We start from the raw sequence: 20573 nt of genomic DNA, 5'->3' as shown, positions 1-20573 counted from the left end.
GAATCTCAAATCTTGTACTCCACTGGAATATAGCTCTAGAGTCTAGACTCTGAGGTTAAGAGATGCAATAAACTTAAGTCTTCCAACTGTTGAAGACACTCTAGCTGACTCAGAGTCTTTTAGCTGTTTGCCCATTTCCCAACAAATCTCTTATAGGTCGTCTTCTTCTTCATTTAGAATACAAAAAGAAACCTCGTGTGGGGCTAATAGTTTAATCCGAGAAACATGAGTAGCCGCAGTATTATTATTCCATCCGTACAGTATTATTATTATTCGTTCTCGCTAATCGCTAATCGCTACCCAAAAATCCAACAAATTTGAAAATAGAAATAAATAAATTCAATATAGTAGTGTAAGTAAATTTCTGAGAGGCCGCTTTAGTTGTGCTTGCCATCGTTAAACTGTGCGTTTTTGGAAGACTTGAAAGTTTCAAGAAACTCTTTAGCCTTTTGCAACTCTTGCTTCTGCCTCGACTTGTCCCACTTGTGTTCACTTGCTAGAATCTCCACCACACGCTGTAACGCCCGAGCCGCTGCATCAGTGTCCAAGAACGCGATTCTACATCTCCTTGCTATGAAATCAACCGCTGATTCGCAGTACTCGTGCCTTGCACAGTAAGCAACCTCGGCTTCCAAAAACGGATGCCCGTGCGCCAACCGTTTCCCCAAACCCTCCTCCTGCAATCCAATATCCGGAATGTTATCTACCAAGGACATGATGAAGGAGGAGTCTGATATAGAACCATACCTGAGCTATGGTGGCAACTCGGTCAGCCATTGAACCATAGGCATGAGACAAATGCTTTGCAGCAGCTGTGTCCATTGCTCCAGGAACCACTTTACCACCGTAGGTTTTCTTCATGCGCACGTATTGCTGTGCAAGAGTTGTGAAGGAAGATGGTTCCCATCCATAAGAACCCAGAAGCTGTAGTTTCTGCGTTACACATTCATTGGTTGGACTAAGTTTTCCCGATTTGATTGCTGCATCAACTGCATCTTCCGCCATGCTGAAAAAAAATTACTGATGAGCAATAATAACACAACTTTAACAACATTCTGCTAATTTTTTACATTTCCCTCACCTTCGATAAGTTGTCCATTTTCCACCCGTGATTGTAACCAGACCAGGATTTTCCTCGAAGACAACGTGGTCTCTGGAGATACTCTCTGTGCTCTTGGCTGTTGGATCCATGGCCAACGGACGGATACCACTCCAAGCCGAAAGAACATCAGTACGTCGAACCTATTGAAGATTTATGATGGATAATATCATCAACTGAATTGTGTAAGATAGATATATGGTCAAAAATTGAATTGATTTTTAAGCTGAATCTGGACATACCTTAATGTTAAGATAGTCGCTGATTGCATCCAGTATAAATTGAATCTCATCTTCATGAGGTTCTGGAAGTGAAGTGATTGAAGTGTTAGAGTCTGTAGTGCCTGCTACTGTTCTTCCCAACCATGGTAACATAAACACAACGCGACCATCCTTAGTTTTAGGAACTATCAACCCCATCCCTTCAGGAGAATAGTAATCAGGCAGCACGATGTGTACACCGCTGCTTGGACAAATCATTGGTTTTGTATCTTCATCAATCATTTTTCTAATGGAATCACAGAACGGTCCTGCCGCATTAACAACTACTTTTGCATAGGTGTTAAATTCTTGGCCTGTCAAATTGAAACACCTTATCAAAAACTGCACAAATCATGAAGAGCAGTGGTATACTGAATTCAAGAAATTGCTTGTCATCTTACCTGTGAGATTGTTACGAACTCGGGCACCAATTATTCTCTTAGTAGAATCATCTGTAATAAGAGAGACAACCTCGGCATGGTTGAGAACGGCTGCACCAGCTAACGCGGCAGTACATGCCAAGCCCACATTCAGACGTGAATCATTCATTTGCCCATCATAATACACAACAGTACCCCTCAAATTCTTGTCTTTCCCTTTCCTTGCAAGAGTGGGGAAGAGCTCAATAGACTCTTTTGCAGAGTAATATCTGGACAGATGCAATAACCGTGGTCCAGCGACCAAATCATACATTTTCAAACCCATCCAGAAGTAGATAACTTCGAACCAGTCAAAACAAGGTGTCATACAGGGCAGAGCATGGCAGAGATGTGGCGCATTCTCGATGAGCTGTTTGCGCTCCTCAAGCGCCGTGAAATACAAGCTTCAGCTGTCCATAATCAAGATTGAAAACAGCTTTCTCCAAGTAACGAACCCCTAATCAAGAGCAGTGCAAACGAGCACTAAATCAAATGGTGCATTAAGAGCCTAGTTGTAATACATATCCTTATCATTATGTTCCTTCATTTACTGAATCAACAAACAAAAACACAGCAAATGAGAGGCAAAAAACAATGAGCTATAAATTTTCTTCAATTATTCCTCTGGAAATCCAAACATTCACCAAATTTTCGAAAATCTTCAATCAAATTTCGCCAATTGAACAACCAAAGTTCGTGAGCACCTAATGATGATCATACCACTCACTTCCAACTAGTAAACTAAGCAATTGTTTCATAATACCCGGCAATTCAGAGAGCTTCTTATACCAAAATTGGGAAACCCAACGCCACATACAAAATTCAAAACGTAAAATTACCTCCATGAATCAGCTTCGTTGATCGCGAAGAAGTCCCGGAGGAGAAATCCTCTCGCTCCACCAAACCAACACGGAGGCCACGTGTAGCAGCGTCGAGAGCGACTCCAGAACCAGTGGCTCCACCGCCAATGACGAGAACATCGAGCGGATCAGAAGCAGTGGCTGCAATCAGAGAAGACTCTTGAGCAGATCGAGACGGCACAGAAGCGGTGGGATCACCAATCCTACGCCTCAAGGAATCTAGAATCGGACCACCTCCTTTGTCGCTGGAGGCAACCGACGGAGACAGATAGACAGCGCCACCGGATGCAGCGGCAATTACAGCGGCTCCGGCGGCTAAACGGCGAATAGAAGCGACAGACATGGAATTGAGGAGAGATTCAGAGATTGGGTGAAGAAGATTGCGTTGGGAAGCGAGGCGATCATGGGAAGAAGAAGAAGAAGAAAATGATTGCGAAAAATGGAAATGGAATCCTCTGTAATGGAAACTAAATCGTTTTAAATTACTGTTTCACCCTCACAGCTTACCATACATAGAGGGTAAGAGCATCAGCAATGGTAAACTTGGGTGGATGTGTGTTAGTGGGGCGTAAATATTTTATTATTATTATAATTAGAGATAGAGAAAAGAGAGAGAAGGAGAGATATAGAGAGATAGAAAGAAGAAATTTTTTTCTATTTTTATAATACCTTACACTTGAGTGTAAACTTGCATTCTTGTTTTGTGTCTTAGCCCAAATTTACATTATTTTTCATTTGTTTATAACTAACACCCGAGTGTTGAGTACTCCACTGCGTGTGCTCTAAGTGGAGTGGGGATGGTCTGGTCATTTTACATAAAATAGAGAAGTCCGAGTTCCAAGGAATGTTTGAGTGGGCTGCAAGAGATTTTTGTTTATAAGCTGTTTTAGTTTTTGATTAAAAACTGTTTTGTAATTTGTGCGAGTTAATTTGGTAAATGAGACTAACAAATTCAAAATAAGGACGATTTGCAGGTGAGTTTGTGCTAGTTCTTAAAATGTTGCTCTCTTAAGATTGATTGGAAATGTTTCGGTAAGTAAGTAAGAGTTAAAAGCATACTAAATTAGTTATATTAATTAAAATTGTGTAACATATTAAATAATCAAAAATAAATGAATGACAGGTACGGAAAATGGCTAACAGAATTAAAATTAGATATCAGACAAACAAACGAAAAATAAAAACTTCCTTTTGTTATAATTAAGAAAATTAATGTATCGTAAATTTTCTATCGATCATTTATGTTGAAAATGGTATAATAATAAAATTATTTAAAGAGATAGAAATATAAGGGAGAGAGAGTAATAATGTGGGAAGAAACTATACATTTCTTTGTTAAGTGAATCAATGGTGTCTCTTACAATGGAGTGGAAGAGCATATTTATAGTACCAAATAATTTCACCAAACCATTCCACTACTCCAAACTATTCCACTACTCCAAACCATTCCACTACACCAAACTATTTCATTACTTTATGGTAGTGATTGAATGACTTATGAGCTCCATTCAATATTCAAGAGTTTGATTTTTGTAACACTCCCCCTAATTTGATTATTTGAGTTATAAATCTCGCAAATGCCAAATTTCGAGATGACAATAGACAAACATGTGACCATCTTCTAGATGCGTCAATCATTACCATGAAATAGTAGAATGGTCCACATGGTGGGTGTATCGGTCCACAAATATCGCCTTGAATTCGTTCAAGGAACTTTGGTGATTCTTTATCAATTTTGGTTGGCGATGGCCTTATGATTAACTTTCCAAGAGAACACGCTGCACATGTCATTTTATTTCCATGTTCCAACTCATGATTTTTCAATGAGTGACCATGTGAGCTTTCTATGATTTTTCGCATCATTGTGGTGCCTGGGTGACCAAGGCGATCATGCCATAATACGAAATCTTCTGGATTTCTTTTGATCACAAGATGTGATTCTATGACATCTATATAGGTATGATGCAAACCAGAAGGAAATTCTGGAAATCTTTCCAAGACATGTCTTTTTTCCAGATTTATTAGAAGTTATATACATATACTTCTTTCCATCCTCAGTTTCAGACTGAGTTTCATATCCGTGAAGGTATATGTCTTTGAAACTCAACAAATTCCTCTTAGAATTCGGAGAATATAAGGCATTATTTATGGAAAACTTTGTTCCATTAGGCAATTTAAAATTTGCTTTGCCACTTCCTTCAATCAAGTCTGTAGGACCTGATATTGTGTTAACGATAACTTTCGTCGATTTCAAATCAGAGAAATACTTTTTATGTTTCAGAATACTGTGCATTGTTCCACTATCCGGTATGCAAATATCCCCAAGATTTGTCTTGGATATTGTTCCATTTGTAATATGATCCATTTCTGTAATTAACATAAACGTTAATATATATAAGCAAATCTCTCTGATATTGAAAATATAGAATAATCATATATTAGTTCATTTTCAGAAAGAACTTTATTTTTTAAACAACTGAAATACATAATACTTATATAATGGCATTACTGGAGATTAGCAATCTCACTACAAGCATTTTAGTTATTCGCATGAGCGGTCTCATTAATCTTTTCCGCTATTAGGAGTACCATAAATAAATCCAAAAATTCGGTATACCCGCATGACATATACAGTTTTTGCTGGGTAATGTGGTTTTCATGAAACGTGGTATACGTTTTCTCAAGCATCTGAGAATCAGTGATAATATCACCATAATATTTTAGTTTAACCACAATTTAGACCATAGCGGAATTATAATCCATCACTTTATCAAAGTCTTTGGACTTTAGACTTTGTCATTCATCCCGAACAAGTGGGAGATTTATTTTCTTTCGATTATCAAATCAAGCTTTTAGGGATTCCCAGATCTCTTTGGGATCTTATATATGTGCATAATCACATATCATACTTTCATCAAGGTGTCTTAAAATAAAGATCACCAATTTTTCCCTTTCTTGAACCGTCGAAGTATTATTCTCTTTTACGGTTTTTATTAAGCCAAGAGATTGTAAATTTAATTCGACGTTGGCAATTCAAAATATATAATTGGCCAAAGTGATGTGTAGAGCCGAAAACTTAAGCTTCTCAATATTTGCCATTTCGTTTCTAAAATAAAAACATAGAATATTATTAGAAACCTTTATTTAATTTATTTTAAAACATGAAAAACACTTATATAAAAGCGTATAGAAATAAAATTAATACATATTTAAAATGAACCGTTTATATTAATAATGCAAGCGATTACTAAAAGAAAAATTGTACAAACAAGTAAAATAATATTCAAACGAAAATCTTGCGGAGTAAATTCTACAACGCAAAGATTATAAATACACATAATAATGATTCCAAAAACAAATATTAAAAGTAATCGAAACATTCTTCAAAACTTCAAAATTCTTCTTCTTTTTTTTTTCGGAGGGAGTTTTTAGAGAGATGAAAAATTTTGTTTTGATGAAATGAATGAGAAAATGAATGAATTTATAGATTGAAAAATACTATTCCTAGCCGTTGGAGAAAGTTGAATTTTTTTGGAAAAATTTTGAAATTTTTCTTTGAGACCGTTGGCGGAAAAATATTTTTTTTAAAAAAATTAATCTAAAAAATTAGAGATCAATCAGATAAAAATTATCGATTCAAATAAAAATATTTATACAGGTGAATAAACCATAATATAAACAAATAATTCACAGTGATATTATGGTGACGAATTATCCACATAGAAACAGTAAATATATATGTGGCGGCTCAGCCGACCGGTAGCAGAAATAAATATTTAAAGCAGTGCATAAAATTAAGGCGGCTCAGCCGACCGGCAACATAAATAAATATTTAAAGCAGTGCATAAAATTAAGGCGGCTCAGCCGACCGGCAACATAAATAAATATTTAAAGCAGTAAATAAAATTTCAGGTGGCTCAGCCAACCATTAACAAAAAATAATTAATTATGGTGCATGAAGTAACGTATATATACATATATAGTTTCTTTTATTTATTTATATAATTTTTTTTTTCTTTTTTTTTTTTCTTTTTCTCATATTTTTCTTTTAACGAGGCGACATACCGCCCGGTATAATACCGTATTTTTTCCAGCGATCATAGAGTGATCGTGCTGATAACGTGTTATAATTAAGAAAAATAATGTATCGTAAATTTTCTATCGATCATTTATGTTGAAAATGGTATAATAATAAAATTATTTAAAGAGATAGAAATATAAGGGAGAGAGAGTAATAATGTGGGAAGAAACTATACATTTCTTTGTTAAGTGAATCAATGGTGTCTCTTACAGGTGAGTTTGTGCTAGTTCTTAAAATGTTGCTCTCTTAAGATTGATTGGAAATGTTTCGGTAAGTAAGTAAGACTCCAAACCATTTCACTACACCAAACTATTCCATTACTTTATGGTAGTGATTGAATGACTTACGAGCTCCATTCAATATTCAAGAGTTTGATTTTTGTAACACCTTTGGTCTTTTCTCTCTCTGGGATTGTTCATTTTTCTAGATTAATAAGAGATTCTTGGTTTAGGTGACAAATTTAATCATTAATTAATCGTCCTTTATGTAATTTGTCCATCAATTAGATAAAAGTCATAAAGAGATCCATACGGTGTCGTAAATAGCCGCATCTTCTAATTACCTTTTAAGATTTAGTTTTATCATTAAAATTAATAAAAAAACAAAAAAGGTAAGTGACAGTTTGGGAGAATTACCAAAGGATGAAGGCGATCTCAGAGTTCCATGCTTTGCCTCTTTTGTCTTTACCTTATTCGTCGTCTCTCATTCTTTGAATCCCCATTTTCTCATTCGTCCTCACTTCCATTTCTTTTCTTATCTCACTCGCTCTCTGAGACAATGGTCTCTCCTCTGCGTTTTCTCTCTGCGTGAACAACCAAGAGAGAACCTTATCGTTCCGTCGACATTGAAAATCGAGAGAGAGAGGTGATTCATTACTTTGATTCCCGATCGGATTCTGATCATCACTCTTTTTCAGAAATTGATGGATTCTTCTCCGATTTCGTAACACCGACACGATTTTGGTTTTTTTTTTCTGGTTTTGCAGGTGTTGATTTGGTTAGGTCTAATATTGATTCGGATGAAGGGAAGAGATGGTGACTGATAGCTACATGGATACGAGATCAAATTTGACAAGTGTGAATCGAGGATCCAATGTGGATCTCGAGGATCGATTCCAGAGGGAGCTCGAATCTTTGCTCCAACAACATCGTAATCGGCAAACATTTGGCCGAGAGAGAGAACGAGACATTGATGTTCACAGAAGCGGAAGCGCGCCTCCTACGGTGGAAGGTTTGTTGAGGGCTATGGATAATCAGTACTGGAACAATAATAACTCTGATCATAGAGATGTTGGGAATGTTAACAGTTTTAGCACTAGCAATGGCGTTGAGCTTTTGTCTGATGATGAGCTACGTTGGCACCCTGAGTATCTCTCTTATTACTATTCGAATGAACATTCCAATCCGAGGTTGCCTCCTCCGTTGTTGTCTAGAGAGGATTGGAGGGTTGCTCAGAGGTTTCACAACAGTGAGTCTGTGTTTGATCCTGTTGGGGAATGGAGGAAGAAAGCGGTTGAAGTCGACAACTCCTCATCGCTCTTCTCGGTTCAGCCAGGGGTTCCAGTTGAGCAGGCAGAGAATGATTTGATGGAACTGAGGAATGCTGTAGCTCAGGGCCGCTCTCAGAAGGTGCAGCGGCTAGATCAAGGCAGAGAAGATTTTATTGGATTATCTGGATATCCTGGGCTTGGACCGAGAAGGAAGAGTTTCGCCGATATACTTCAGGTAATGTCTAGACATTGATACTTATTCAGTTGAATATAATACTGGTTGTGAGGTGTCTAAATAGTCTTTGGTTTCCTACTTCATTGATTGGAACTTTTACAGGAAGGACTTGAACGGGATGCAACCTTAGGCAGCCAACTCTCTCGGCCTGCAAGCTGCAACACTTTTCGGGACATGAAAGATTCTGCTGTTTTATCGAATTTCAGTGCTGGTGGATTCGACAGCCCATTAGCATTCCATGAATCATTACATGCTACTGCCAAAAACAGTCCAAATACTATGCTTGGCTCCACCACGAGTTCCCCAGTGCCAAGAAATAGAACTCCTGACTCACATCTAGTAGGGCGATCTCCGGCCTCTGGCCTTCCCCCTATTGGTACCAGGGTCGGTCCTGTCGAGAAAAAGAATACTTTTGGCACAGCCATCCAAAACTCTGAATCTTACACTGCTGCCGATGTTGCCGACACATTGTCGAGGTTGAGCATGTCAGAGATGAGTCAAGTAAAAGAAAACCATATGCAGTCACAGCTTCAAGTGGAATTGGAGAATCAATCTGATGTCATGCGTTACATACCCAATGGTCATAAGAAGGCTTTGCGGCAACAAGATATTGCTATGGCAGAATCAAAAGATCACTTGTTTTCTGCAAATTATGGTGGAATGAGTGGGTATGGAACAAGTCTTGGAGCTTCTACAGTGGGTTCCCATGGACAGGTCAACATCCCTAAACGAACCTCCTCTTCAGCGAGTCTTTACTCAACTTCAGAACATTCTAGATTAGGAAGCCTGGGCTTATCTGATGTCAATATTCGGAATGCAAATATTAATGGAACAGACTTTTCCACAGCTGGTGGTTATTTGGCAAAGAACAAGTTGAATTCATTAGCTGAGCACTATTCCGCTGAAGGTTTCTCACTCCTTCCTCTCTCTTGCTCTCTATATCTCTGTCTCTATCTCTCACTCTCATATACACAAACAGAACATCGTATTGCCTTAGATTGAACCTTTTTTTATCCCTTATGTTTCAGGCTCACATTTGACTGGGGAAGGGGATAGACAAAGCTTGAACAGATTGATAAATCAAGTTGCTTCTGAGCTTCACTCTCCAGTTATGGACCCACTTTACAGCCAGTACCTGCATACGGCATCTTCTACTGCTGCACCAACCGATCATTCTCTTATGAGAAACAATTTTGGGACTTCAAACGGAGATACAGCTAATGAATACCTCGCGATGTTACTTGCTCAAAACAGGCAACAGCTGGGTAACCTCAATGCTGCAAATTCTAGATTTTTTGAGAGTCCTTCATATGATCTTGGCAACATTTATCTAGGAAACCATTTGCCTTCTCCTTCCAAGAATGCAAGAAATTTCCAGAACATACGTATGTCACAATCTGCCTCAATGATGAAAGTTCCTTTCGGAGGCTTACATGGATCATCCCATGTAGATATTGGGAGCATGGCAGAAGCATCCTTACTAGAGGGGTTTAAGAACAACAAGACAAGGTCTTTGGAGCTTTCAGAAATAGTTGGTCATGTGATTGAGTTTAGGTATTTACCTACCTTATCTAATATACATCATTCAAGGTTATTAGTTCACTTTTGTTTGGATTTCACACCACTTGCAGCATGGATCAGTACGGAAGTCGTTTCATTCAGCAGAAACTTGAGACTGCAACGGATGAGGAAAAGAATGCAATATTCCCTGAGATACTTCCGTACGGCCGCACGTTAATGACAGATGTCTTTGGAAATTATGTCATTCAAAAGGTACGAGCTGTAGCTTCTAAATCATTTCAACACATCGCTAGATGTGTCAGTTTACTCATATGTTGTTCTGGTTTTGTTCCAGTTTTTCGAGCATGGTACAAACAAGCAGAGAAAAGAACTCGCTGAACAAGTAACAGGCCATGTTTTGGCTCTTTCTCTACAAATGTATGGCTGCAGGGTTATCCAAAAGGTGCTCAGTTTGAAGACATTGTTTGATCCGATTTCTTTTTATTTAGTGGTTTAGAGTTTTACAGACAAAGGTGTTTGACTTTTCTGAGCGTGTCTCTATCTTGTTTCTGCAATATGGATACAGGCGTTAGAGGTGGTTGAATTGGAGCAGCAAGCTCGAATTGTGCAAGAGCTTGATGGGTCTGTCATGAAATGCGTTCATGACCAGAACGGTAATCATGTGATCCAGAAGTGTATAGAGCGTCTTCCTCAGGATTGGATACAGTTCATCATTTCCTCGTTCTACGGAAAAGTTTTAGCTCTTTCAACACACCCTTATGGATGCCGTGTAATCCAGGTTCGAGACATCTCACCCTAGAGGTTCTTGATCATAGGATCCATGTTCCAATTTTTTTTGTCAACAGTTAATGATGCTTGTAATCTACTTCTTTTGAATCGCATCAGAGGGTACTGGAGCATATTGATGACATAGAAACCCAACGGATCATTATGGAAGAAATCATGGATTCAGTCTGTACTCTAGCACAAGATCAGTACGGAAATTATGTTATTCAGGTAAGGTTCTGAAGCATAATTGACGTCTCTGTTCCATGAAGATGGACACACTGATAACGATTATTCTTGTTTCCGGCTGTAGCATATCATACAACACGGTAAACCTCATGAACGGTCAGAAATTATCAATAAGCTTGCTGGACAGATTGTGAAGATGAGTCAGCAAAAGTTTGCTTCTAATGTTGTTGAAAAGTGCTTAACATTTGGCGGTCCAGAGGAACGTCAGGTACTAGTGAATGAGATGCTTGGTTACACTGATGAAAACGAGCCTCTTCAGGTCTGCAATCTAACTCCCTGTCTTTCTGCAATGTCTCGAAAAATTCCCATTAAAGTTGGAACAATTTGCAGGCGATGATGAAGGACCCATTTGGGAACTACGTAGTGCAGAAGGTTCTTGAAACATGCAATGATCAAAGTCTTGCACTCATTCTTTCTCGCATCAAAGTACACTTGAATGCCTTGAAGAGATACACATATGGGAAACATATCGTTGCCCGAGTTGAGAAACTTATCACTACTGGAGGTAAACATTTCTTCAATCTGTACAAAATCACAGGTCATGATTATTGATCATGAATCACTCGTCTTTTTTCTGCAGAGAGAAGAATCGGGCTCTCGTCATCTCTTGCCGCAAACGCTACTCCTTAATCATCTCTGAGTAAGTAAAACCTCAAGCTTCTTAATTTATAACACAACCAGAGAAAGAGGCTGGTGACCGAGAGCTATTTGTACAGCCTAACTAAGCAAAGCATCTCAAGATTGTTCCTGTTATATATATTTTGCAAATAATTTGTAAATAAAATAGAGGGTTTTAGATTTAAGTCGGTAATAAATGTATTTTGGATCTCAACTGGCTTAAATTAAAAATCTCCTTTTGGTTGTGTAAAAGGTGAAGTCTTGCTGTTTTATTTATGTAAAGCAATGGCTTATTATTTTAGGTCCTTGTTCTTCACGGGATTACTATGTACATATCTTGCGGCTTTGCTCCCCAAGAATTGCTATATTTTTATTTTAAAAGTACTAAAGTTTTAATTGAACATTTTACACCCACCAAAATGTAGTAAATACTGAATTTGTTAACAGTTTGGAACACTTGTCAATATTCATGTTTACCCAAAGACCAAACCCATCAAGGACAATATCAACATCTGTACCAAAAACTATCTCATACAAGTGAACCTGCTTGTTCTTCATCCTTGTGTTGATAATGTGTAATGATCTTATTTCCAAATGATATCACCCAAGAAGCGCAGAGCAGGGACACCTCTGATCTCCATATCAACCAGTGGAGCCTCCATCAGTGTCAAAGCAGAGAGTTCTGAATCCTCCCGGATCATATCAAGAGCCCGCATTTGATCCTGCATATTCATTATTCATGTTTTTCATGCATGCTTTTAAACCACAGAACAGAAGCACTTTGTGGTTTAAGGACTAGGTAAGACCGATCATTGGTTTAAAGAGATCATTAGTTCATGAGAAGTTTGTGTTTGTGTGTATACCTTTCTCTTAATTGAGCAAAACTTGCAGTCTGAGGAGGATGGCGGGAGAATTTGATTAACAATGAGTCTTTTGACGGGAACACTTTCCTTCTTCAAGGAAGCACTTAACCTAGAAGACTCGCTGACAGCCATTACCTTTATGAGATAAACAAACAGTAATGAGCAGTGAGTTGCCAACTTAAGACCAACATTGGATGGAAGTTCTCAGCCAATTGATTTTATTCTTGAAGATAGGAGGACATCTAAGGAGATGCATGTGTAGATATTACCGTTGGGATAGTGACAATGACGAATTCTGTTGACTCTGTGTCACGGAAAAGCTCGCGAACTTTAACCATCCTTTCTCTTAGTCGTTCCAATTTGTCGGCCTGTGACATCCATAAAGAAATTTTAAACGAATGAAAAACAGGAATACAATATCAGCCCATATGTACAAAGACTTACAGCATCAGGCCGGTTTTCTTCTTTACCAAAGACTGATTTGATCGCTGAAGTAGCTGAGGTTATTTTCTGTCTAAGCTGAAGATACAGAAAATGTATTTAAGAAGACAAACTCTGAGAAAGAGATAGAAACTTTTGTAAACAGACTAAAATAAGAGTTTAAAGGGAATGGTATATCAACATTTCCCACCTTCAAGATTTTACCAATGGACGCATCCAAGAAATCAGGTAAAGAGAGTAGCCTTAGCGTATGACCCTGCAATTAGCAATAAACCCTGTCTTTAATATTTTGCACTAAAAAGCAAGGAAAATTTAAGTCAAGCTTGCTCACCGTTGGTGCAGTATCAAAAACGATTCTGGTGAACATGTTATACTCAGGTGATTCCAAAAATTGAATAACCTGTGAATACCCTTGACAATCAGAAAGAGACACAACATATCAAGACCGAAAAAAGAAGAATCAGATAAAATAGCAGAAATACCTTAGAAATGGCAATGGCTTCATCCAATCCAGGAGGCGGTGTGTCGAGCAATTCTCCAAGTTTTAGCTCCCCCAACTTCATCAACCAAAAAACCAGAGTCAGTATTATTTGCAGAACAGTAAGAGGCAATCACATCTATGTGAGACACCTTGATTAAGTATCAGAAACACCATAGGGGAATACATCATGATTGATTAGCCATTAAGACCCACTTAAACCACATTTTTAGCTACAATTGCCACTGGGAAGTACACACAATGCTAAAAAGATACCTGTTCTACAAGCATCCCAAGTCCCATACCATCCATAAAATCTTTCATCCCAGTTCCTCCATTCATCTGCGAGGCGCTACGAAACTCTTCCCTAGCCTTCTCAGGGTTTATCTGTTGCAGAGCTATAAATTAAAACTCAATTTGAGTGTAAGATCATCACCACAGAAAACCAAAAAAGCCCCAAACGTAACTCCAAACACATACTTCTAGAGCAAATAAAGGAGCTTCAGGTCCTTCTACAGGGACAAGCATTCCTCCAGTCAAGTCCTACAAAATCAACAAAAACAGTAGAGACACCAATCATATATAAAGTCTTCACTTGTTTCAAAGAATTTACTCGTTTACCTGAGCAAAAGAATCGCTCAAGGAATGTGCTGGATCTGTAGACACAACAAGAGTTGGGTGTCCATTGTTGGCGAATCTGACAGCTAAAGAAGCAGCACAACTAGTTTTGCCCACTCCTCCTTTCCCACCGAGCATGTAATACTTTCGTTTCGTGCCAGAGACCATCTCATCGAATTCCGAAATCGTCTCCGTTGGGCTAGCTACTGATTTCACTGAAACCCGGAAATCAAAATCAGAAACAAGAGAAGCTTAATCGAATCCAATCCTTCCAATAAAAAAAAAAGAGAAACTTTAGAATTCGAACCTTGAAACGAGTTTCTCCGGCGATTATGTTTAACGGAGAGAGAAAGAATCGCCGGCAAGACAGTGGATGAGGAGAGAGTTGTTCGAGGGGAGAAAGAGATGAAATCAATTCCCGAGATGAGACTTGTTGCCGAGAATAGGGATTTGCATAGAGGAGGAGAAGATAATAGATAGGAAGACAGAGTCGCCATTTTTTCGTCTGCTTCTTCTCTCTTCTTCTTCACTTGTGGAATAACAAAGAAGCGGTGCCGAGAAACTATTTATCGTGTTTTGCTGCCAACACCACTTATTAAATTGTTATTAAGTAGTCACCAAATTCGTCTCTTTTTCCAAAATCAAGATTTCTTCTCTATTTTTTTGTATCCAACCATGAGATAAAAACACGTCTTTTAACTCTGTATACACAAATTCTGTGTCCAGACCAAAAACTGTGTCTAGACAAGCACTAAAACCCAACATATGACTTAGGCTCAAATTGGTCCAATCCCCACTATACCAACACATTCTTAACAACAAACTCCATTGCGATTTTTAAAATCATAATGGATCAAAAGAATACTAAAAAGACACAGCATTCAACATACAAACAAACATCTTATAGAATTCAAATTCTTGACAATGTTCAATGTCGTGGAAATCAAGAAATATATAAACACACAAATCCTTTAAAAGTAAATTAAAAAAAAAGTTGGTAAGAATCTTGGATGGAGATCTATAAAAAAAGATTTTTAACAGATCGGAATCGGAGCTCCGTTCCACTCCTTGAGACATTCCAGCAACGGATCAATAAGCTTTCCATCAGAAATCGCCGAGAACACTTTATCGAACTCCTCTCCCGGCGACCGAACATTCTCTCCAGTGAGCAGTTCAGTATCTAGCTCGTTGCGGACAAACCGGTACAGCGGATAAGACCGACATTCCTTAATCCGGTTAGCTATAGCCGAGGTTCCTTCCTCGTACTCAACCCGGACACGTTCCACTTCTTTAGGGAGAAGCAGTTTCAACTCGGACTCAAAGGCTCCGATTTTCTGGAAAACTGATGTCGCGGAATTGGCCTCGCGTTCTGGATCCGCTAAAGCGTGATCTACAAGAATGTGTCTAAGTTTCTGCATTAACGGGTAAGTGAGGCTGCAGGGATCGTCTGCGTATGAGAACACATACTCTCGGTCAACCACTTGGAGAACATCGCGTTCAGTGAACCTCGAAGGATGTAGCTCACCATTGACCCCAACGGTTAAGACCCGTTTCGCCACCTGACTCACTGCAGATTTAATTGCTTTCTTCAGATTCTCTTCAAGATGTCTTAGATCAATGGCTTGGCACAGCGCGACTAAATAGGTCGTGGACATTAGCTTGAGGATATCGACTGCTTCTGCGGTTTTCCGGCTCGAGATCAGCCCTAGGGAATTAACATCTTGGTTATGCTGCTCTGCGCTTTGGACATGGTTGGTCACGGGATTAGCCAAGAACTGGAGCTCGGAGCAATAAGAAGCCATAGCTATTTCCGCGCCTTTAAATCCGTAATCAAGACTAGGGTTTCTCCCACCGGATAGATTAGAAGGCAAACCATTGTTGTAGAAATCGTTCACTAGTTCAGAAAACTGGGCGAACATGAGTTTCCCAATCGCAGCAATGGCTAGACGAGAATTATCCATGGCGACACCAATCGGTGTCCCTTGGAAATTCCCGCCGTGCAAAGCCTTGTTCCTCGACACATCTATCAAAGGGTTATCGTTAACCGAGTTGATCTCACGCTCAATCATTTTAGTGGCCGCTCTGATCACTTCAATCTGCGGGCCAAGCCATTGAGGCGACGTACGTAAAGCGTACCTGCAACTTTACAGGAAACGCCACTCAGCTAAATATATAAAATCATCCCACACGGAAACATCAACTTCAACCCACAATATCGGTTTACTTGAAGAGCAAGATACATTACCGATCTTGTTTAGGTTTTTGAAGAGGATCCATTTCGTGGATAAGTTGAGCTTCTTTAACGTAAGAGCTTCCGTCCAATATATGTTCCATAATCGCGGCTGCTTCGATCTGACCGGGATGGTGCTTGAGTTTATGCGTAAGATGGTCGGTAAACTCCGGTTTCCCTTGCATAACCTCTGCGAACATGGCAGACATAACCTCCGACAAAACAGCCAAAATATTTGCATCGAACAGAACCGTCGAGGCCAAACCCGATCCAACCGCTGTCCCGTTCACAAGTGCTAGTCCTTCCTTAGGCTGAAGCTCGAAAAAAGACGATACTCCCGCGAGCTTAAAGGCCTCAGAGGCAGTGAGAGTCTCACCGAAGGGACCCACGGCTTTGGAGTTGGGACGGCCGGTGAGGAGTCCGGCGATGTAAGAGAGAGGGACAAGGTCACCGGAGGCCGTGATGGTGCCACGAAGAGGGAGGCACGGAGTGATTTCGTGGTTGAGAAGCTTTGTAATGGCTTCGAGAATCTCGAAGCGTATACCGGAGTAGCCTTGGAGGAGAGTGTTGACACGGACGAGCATTGCCGCTCTTGTCGTCGGCTTTGGCAACGTGTGTGACGTGTCTCCGGCGCCAGTGCCAAATATTCCGGCGTTCAAGAACCTGCTCGAGTCATTAATTGTATAATTTCGTCATTGACAAGTATTAATTGTTGATAATGACCGGATTTTCATCTTATCTTATACTACTATAAAATTATGAATAAATTAAAGTTTGGTGTATGAAGCAAGTATTTTAGCGTCCACGACTGTTATGTGTAACTTAATTTCACCTAATTATTATTACCAAACACCAACTTATTCAGCTAATCAGTGCTGGCAAAAAAAAGCTATTCACCGAAGTATTAAAATTAGTACCAAACTGTGAAGTCAAAAAAAAAAAAAATAGTTGCCAAAAATTAGGAAATTTTTAGGCGAAAAAGAGAGCACCAAGAACAAACTTTCAACTTGTCTCACCATTTTCATACCCGAATCAAAATCTTCCTTTTTCTTTTTTTTTGATCAAAATCTTCCTTTTTCTATTAATAACTTTATAGATCTAAAATTTCTTAACTAGTTTAAATTTTCAACGCATTTAATTTCAATTTACAATAATTCTTGAGAAAAATGTTGTTATTCGTAACCTATCTGAAACTTTATGAGTACTACTACTATCAATTCAAGATTCTAAACTTTGTTTTACTAGCCAGTCTAAAAAAATAGTCTAACACATTTAATATTAAGACATAATAAAAACGAGAACAAATAGTAAGAAATTATATTATTACCTAATATAAGGTATCGACAAAAAAAAAAACTGACCTAATAAGCTCATTTTGAAGTGCACCGCCTTGTTTAGTTCTTCTATGGGAAGTAGCACCAAAACCTGTGGTGACTCCATAGCTGTCGGTTCCTCGGTTCATGCTCTCCATCACCCATTCGCTACTCGCCTTGACTCCGGCACGAGCCTCCTCCGCTAACTCCACCGTAGCTCCTCCTTCTCCTCCTCTAGCGACGGCGGCGACTTGACCAATCGTCAACGTCTCACCTCCTAACTTCACCGCCCCTTTCCTATAATCTTCCACCATTCGTTTCACCTCGTCCAAGTGGCTCCCTTTCAAAGCGTCCGCCGTCGCGTTCCAGTTCAACGGATCGCCGGTGATGTGGTTGTTTTGATTGCATAGCTCCATGAGCGCCGACCCGGTTAAAGAAAACGGTTTTTTTTTGGATCCGACCCGGTTTTTAAAACAATATGGCGTCTTGATTTCTTCTCTCTCAATATGATGATGTTATTATACAAAACAAAACACTACAAATGTGTGTATGTCTCTACTTACACGTTGCGCTTACAAGAACTATTGAATTTTCTTTTTGCGATTATAATAAAAAAGTAAAGGGAGAAATAAAAAGGGAAATTTATATTCAATAGCAAATAAATTTCTTGAGGGAAAGGTGAGCGACATCGGAGGTTTTAAATAGACAGACGCAAAGAGTTGGTGAGAAGTGAGAACAAGAGTCGGGTTAGTTGAAATGTGTCCACAACCGTCGGATGTTAAATGCAATCTGGACGGACATATATATGCCACGTGGCTTCCATGTAGCGTGAGTCTTCTTACTTGTCGAGCTCGAGCGTCAGGTATTGCCAGAGATAGGGACATGATGTTTGGTCTGGTGTGAGGAAGACCACAAATCCAAACTTTTAACAATTTTTTCTGTATTAATTTTCTTAACCATATAAAACTTTATTTTTATATTTCGTGATTAACTTTCTTTGCATGAAATGGCTCTGACATGTTGTTTCAGAAAAAATGGTTTTTTTTTTTAATATAAAAATGGTTGTTTCATTTATAGCTCATGTCATATGTATATGCCAAATCTTATCCAGATCGTATATTTGATCGAATGTCATTTATTATAACTGTTGGAACTTATTTAGATTAGTTGCGCCGGACTACTTTTTTGGGTAACTTTCAAAATTGAAATTCGTTTGAATGAGAAATGGAGGTCCGAAGTGGCTAGCTTGGATAGCTTGAAATTTGACTAAAGGATCAAATGTCGCACTTCGGAAGTTAAAGGAGAAATCTAAACCAGGCATGTGTGCGGAGCCGTGTTGTATCGTGTCGAGCCGGACCGGGTTTGGGTTTTTGAGATTTGGGAAATGGGCTTATAACCCAAATGATAATTGTTAATTACCCAAATGTGTAAGTTGATTAAGTCAACAATTATCTCCTTTAATGTGAATTATAAATTGTGTAACAACAAAAATTAATTCACAACAATTAAAGGTGATGGAGTCAATGACATTGATGTTGAGAATTCATTCTCATAACAATAACATTCTCACCTTTATTGCTCCATTATAGTGTTGAGAGCTTGGACTATAAAACCAAGGCTTCATCTCTCCATTTTTATTTCATGGACATATGGATCAAAAAGATCACAATCTCCTTCCTCTTCTTTTCTCTAGTTATCGAGTCTGAGAGTACACACATTACTAGAGTTCGTTAGACTTCTGATTTTGAGTGTTGCAAATCAGAAGATGGTGCGGTTGTATCCTGGGATTCTGATTGCGTCAAGCCGTCACACTACGGGCAATTAAAGAATTAAGGAAAGAGTGTCTCGCCTCCGCACAAACCGTTCTTTGTTTAACAAATATTGGTTTCGGTTGTTGTAATTTATTTCTGGTTTTATCATTTTTTTTTGCAATTTATTCATATTTGTTTGAATTGCTTGATCTTTAATTTCTGGTTTTTATTTAGTATACTAATTTGTTTTTGTTTATTCGTGAACAGATTCGATTTTGAGTATGATTAAAGGGAAAAAAATAAGATTTGATTGATGGTCAGAACGATGGTACTACGCTCGTTGATGAAACTGTGTAGGTAACATTTGTGATGATGAGTCTTGTGAGTCGATACCCCATGTTGGGAGTGGTCAACCACATATGATTATGTTGCTTATATGGACTAGAATTTTGATGTTTATCTAAATGTCTAGATCCAAGTTATAGCGTTTGCGGTGGATTTGTTTTTTGGTAACGAGTCTAGTGAGTCGACACCCAAATTTAGTTTGGTATTGGGTCAACCACTTGTGACTATACCATGTTCTGATGTTGAACAAATTTTAAGATCAGTTCTTGGCTTTGTAAGTGCAAGATTGATGCTTAAAAAAAAAAAAAAAAAAAGATGTCACCAAGAGTGGCTTGTGAGTCACAAGACTAACGAATGTCGTAGCGATGCTAACGAATGACGTAGTAAAATTGACTCACGATAATCTCAAACCAATATGATTGAAACAGACATGTATAATGTAGTTTCTGAAATCAATATGGTTGGGATGAATCTCTTAAAGAGATGTTGAATGCAATGTTGGAGGATCTGGGTTACTCCAGGAAATGTGGGGGAAGCGTTGCTTACCACAAATAATATCCTCAACAAGAAACATAAGTTATTGGCGAGTTCATTGCTTTAGATAATTCTAAAGAAGCTATATAGCCTTTGAACTTTGTGAAAAAAAAAAAAAAACAAGTGCATTGTGATAGTCGATTGGCTAAAGCTTAGGCACTAAGTTTTTTTTTTTTGGGTAATGGTTAGTCATGTCTTTTAAGAAGATGATGTAAAACCATTAGAAAACTGATCTCAATTTTGTGTAATCTCGATAGATTATATCAAATCGAATGACAACCTATTGGATCTATGTCAAAGGTGTGTCATGAGATCAAGTTGTATATCATCAAGAGGACTGGGTTAACAGCCTATGACTTAAGAAGAGGTTTGATGGTAACCCCATTTACGTGACTGGAGATCCC

The 20573-nt window shown here is 38.6% G+C and overlaps 4 protein-coding genes across 5 annotated transcripts; 1 reads left to right on the top strand and 3 right to left on the bottom strand.

Moving 5' to 3' along the window:
• Positions 1-196: 196 nt before the first annotated feature.
• LOC9320857 (glycerol-3-phosphate dehydrogenase SDP6, mitochondrial) lies at positions 197-3100 on the bottom strand. Its single transcript, XM_021032469.1, is given in 7 exon segments — positions 197-677; positions 748-1006; positions 1082-1242; positions 1342-1673; positions 1761-2169; positions 2171-2235; positions 2618-3100. Coding segments are annotated over 7 exon segments (1890 nt in total). The 5' UTR covers positions 2982-3100; the 3' UTR covers positions 197-377.
• A 4234-nt stretch (positions 3101-7334) lies between these two features.
• LOC9318730 (pumilio homolog 4) lies at positions 7335-11980 on the top strand. Its single transcript, XM_002884744.2, has 11 exons — positions 7335-7583; positions 7705-8443; positions 8546-9350; positions 9472-9997; positions 10075-10216; positions 10299-10406; positions 10530-10742; positions 10850-10960; positions 11043-11237; positions 11309-11483; positions 11559-11980. Exons 2-11 carry the CDS (start codon positions 7751-7753, stop codon positions 11606-11608), a joined length of 3018 nt encoding a protein of 1005 aa, XP_002884790.1. The 5' UTR covers positions 7335-7583; positions 7705-7750; the 3' UTR covers positions 11609-11980.
• On the bottom strand, positions 11946-14570 carry LOC9318729 (ATPase ASNA1 homolog 2). The gene is made up of 11 exons (XM_021033231.1): positions 14304-14570; positions 14000-14211; positions 13859-13921; positions 13655-13765; positions 13383-13457; positions 13232-13300; positions 13091-13156; positions 12904-12978; positions 12729-12827; positions 12460-12594; positions 11946-12318 (listed from the first exon to the last, which is right to left on the bottom strand). Exons 1-11 carry the CDS (start codon positions 14491-14493, stop codon positions 12181-12183), a joined length of 1233 nt encoding a protein of 410 aa, XP_020888890.1. The 5' UTR covers positions 14494-14570; the 3' UTR covers positions 11946-12180.
• Positions 14571-14774: 204 nt separating this feature from the next.
• Positions 14775-18211, bottom strand: LOC9318728 (phenylalanine ammonia-lyase 4). 2 transcript variants are annotated; one of them, XM_021033230.1, is made up of 3 exons: positions 17588-18211; positions 16242-16889; positions 14775-16138 (listed from the first exon to the last, which is right to left on the bottom strand). In XM_021033230.1, exons 1-3 carry the CDS (start codon positions 17953-17955, stop codon positions 15031-15033), a joined length of 2124 nt encoding a protein of 707 aa, XP_020888889.1. In that variant the 5' UTR covers positions 17956-18211; the 3' UTR covers positions 14775-15030. The 2 variants fall into 2 exon arrangements, with proteins under 2 accessions (XP_020888889.1, XP_002882662.1); XM_002882616.2 differs by having other exon boundaries at positions 14775-16132; positions 17588-18210.
• Between the last annotated feature and the right edge of the window lie 2362 nt (positions 18212-20573).

The sequence above is a fragment of the Arabidopsis lyrata genome (assembly GCF_000004255.2).
Source record: "Arabidopsis lyrata subsp. lyrata unplaced genomic scaffold ARALYscaffold_3, whole genome shotgun sequence".
Classification (NCBI taxonomy): Eukaryota; Viridiplantae; Streptophyta; class Magnoliopsida; order Brassicales; family Brassicaceae; genus Arabidopsis; species Arabidopsis lyrata.
The sequence above is the reverse complement of the archived record's forward strand: the minus strand, read 5'-3'. Positions and strand labels throughout refer to the sequence as shown.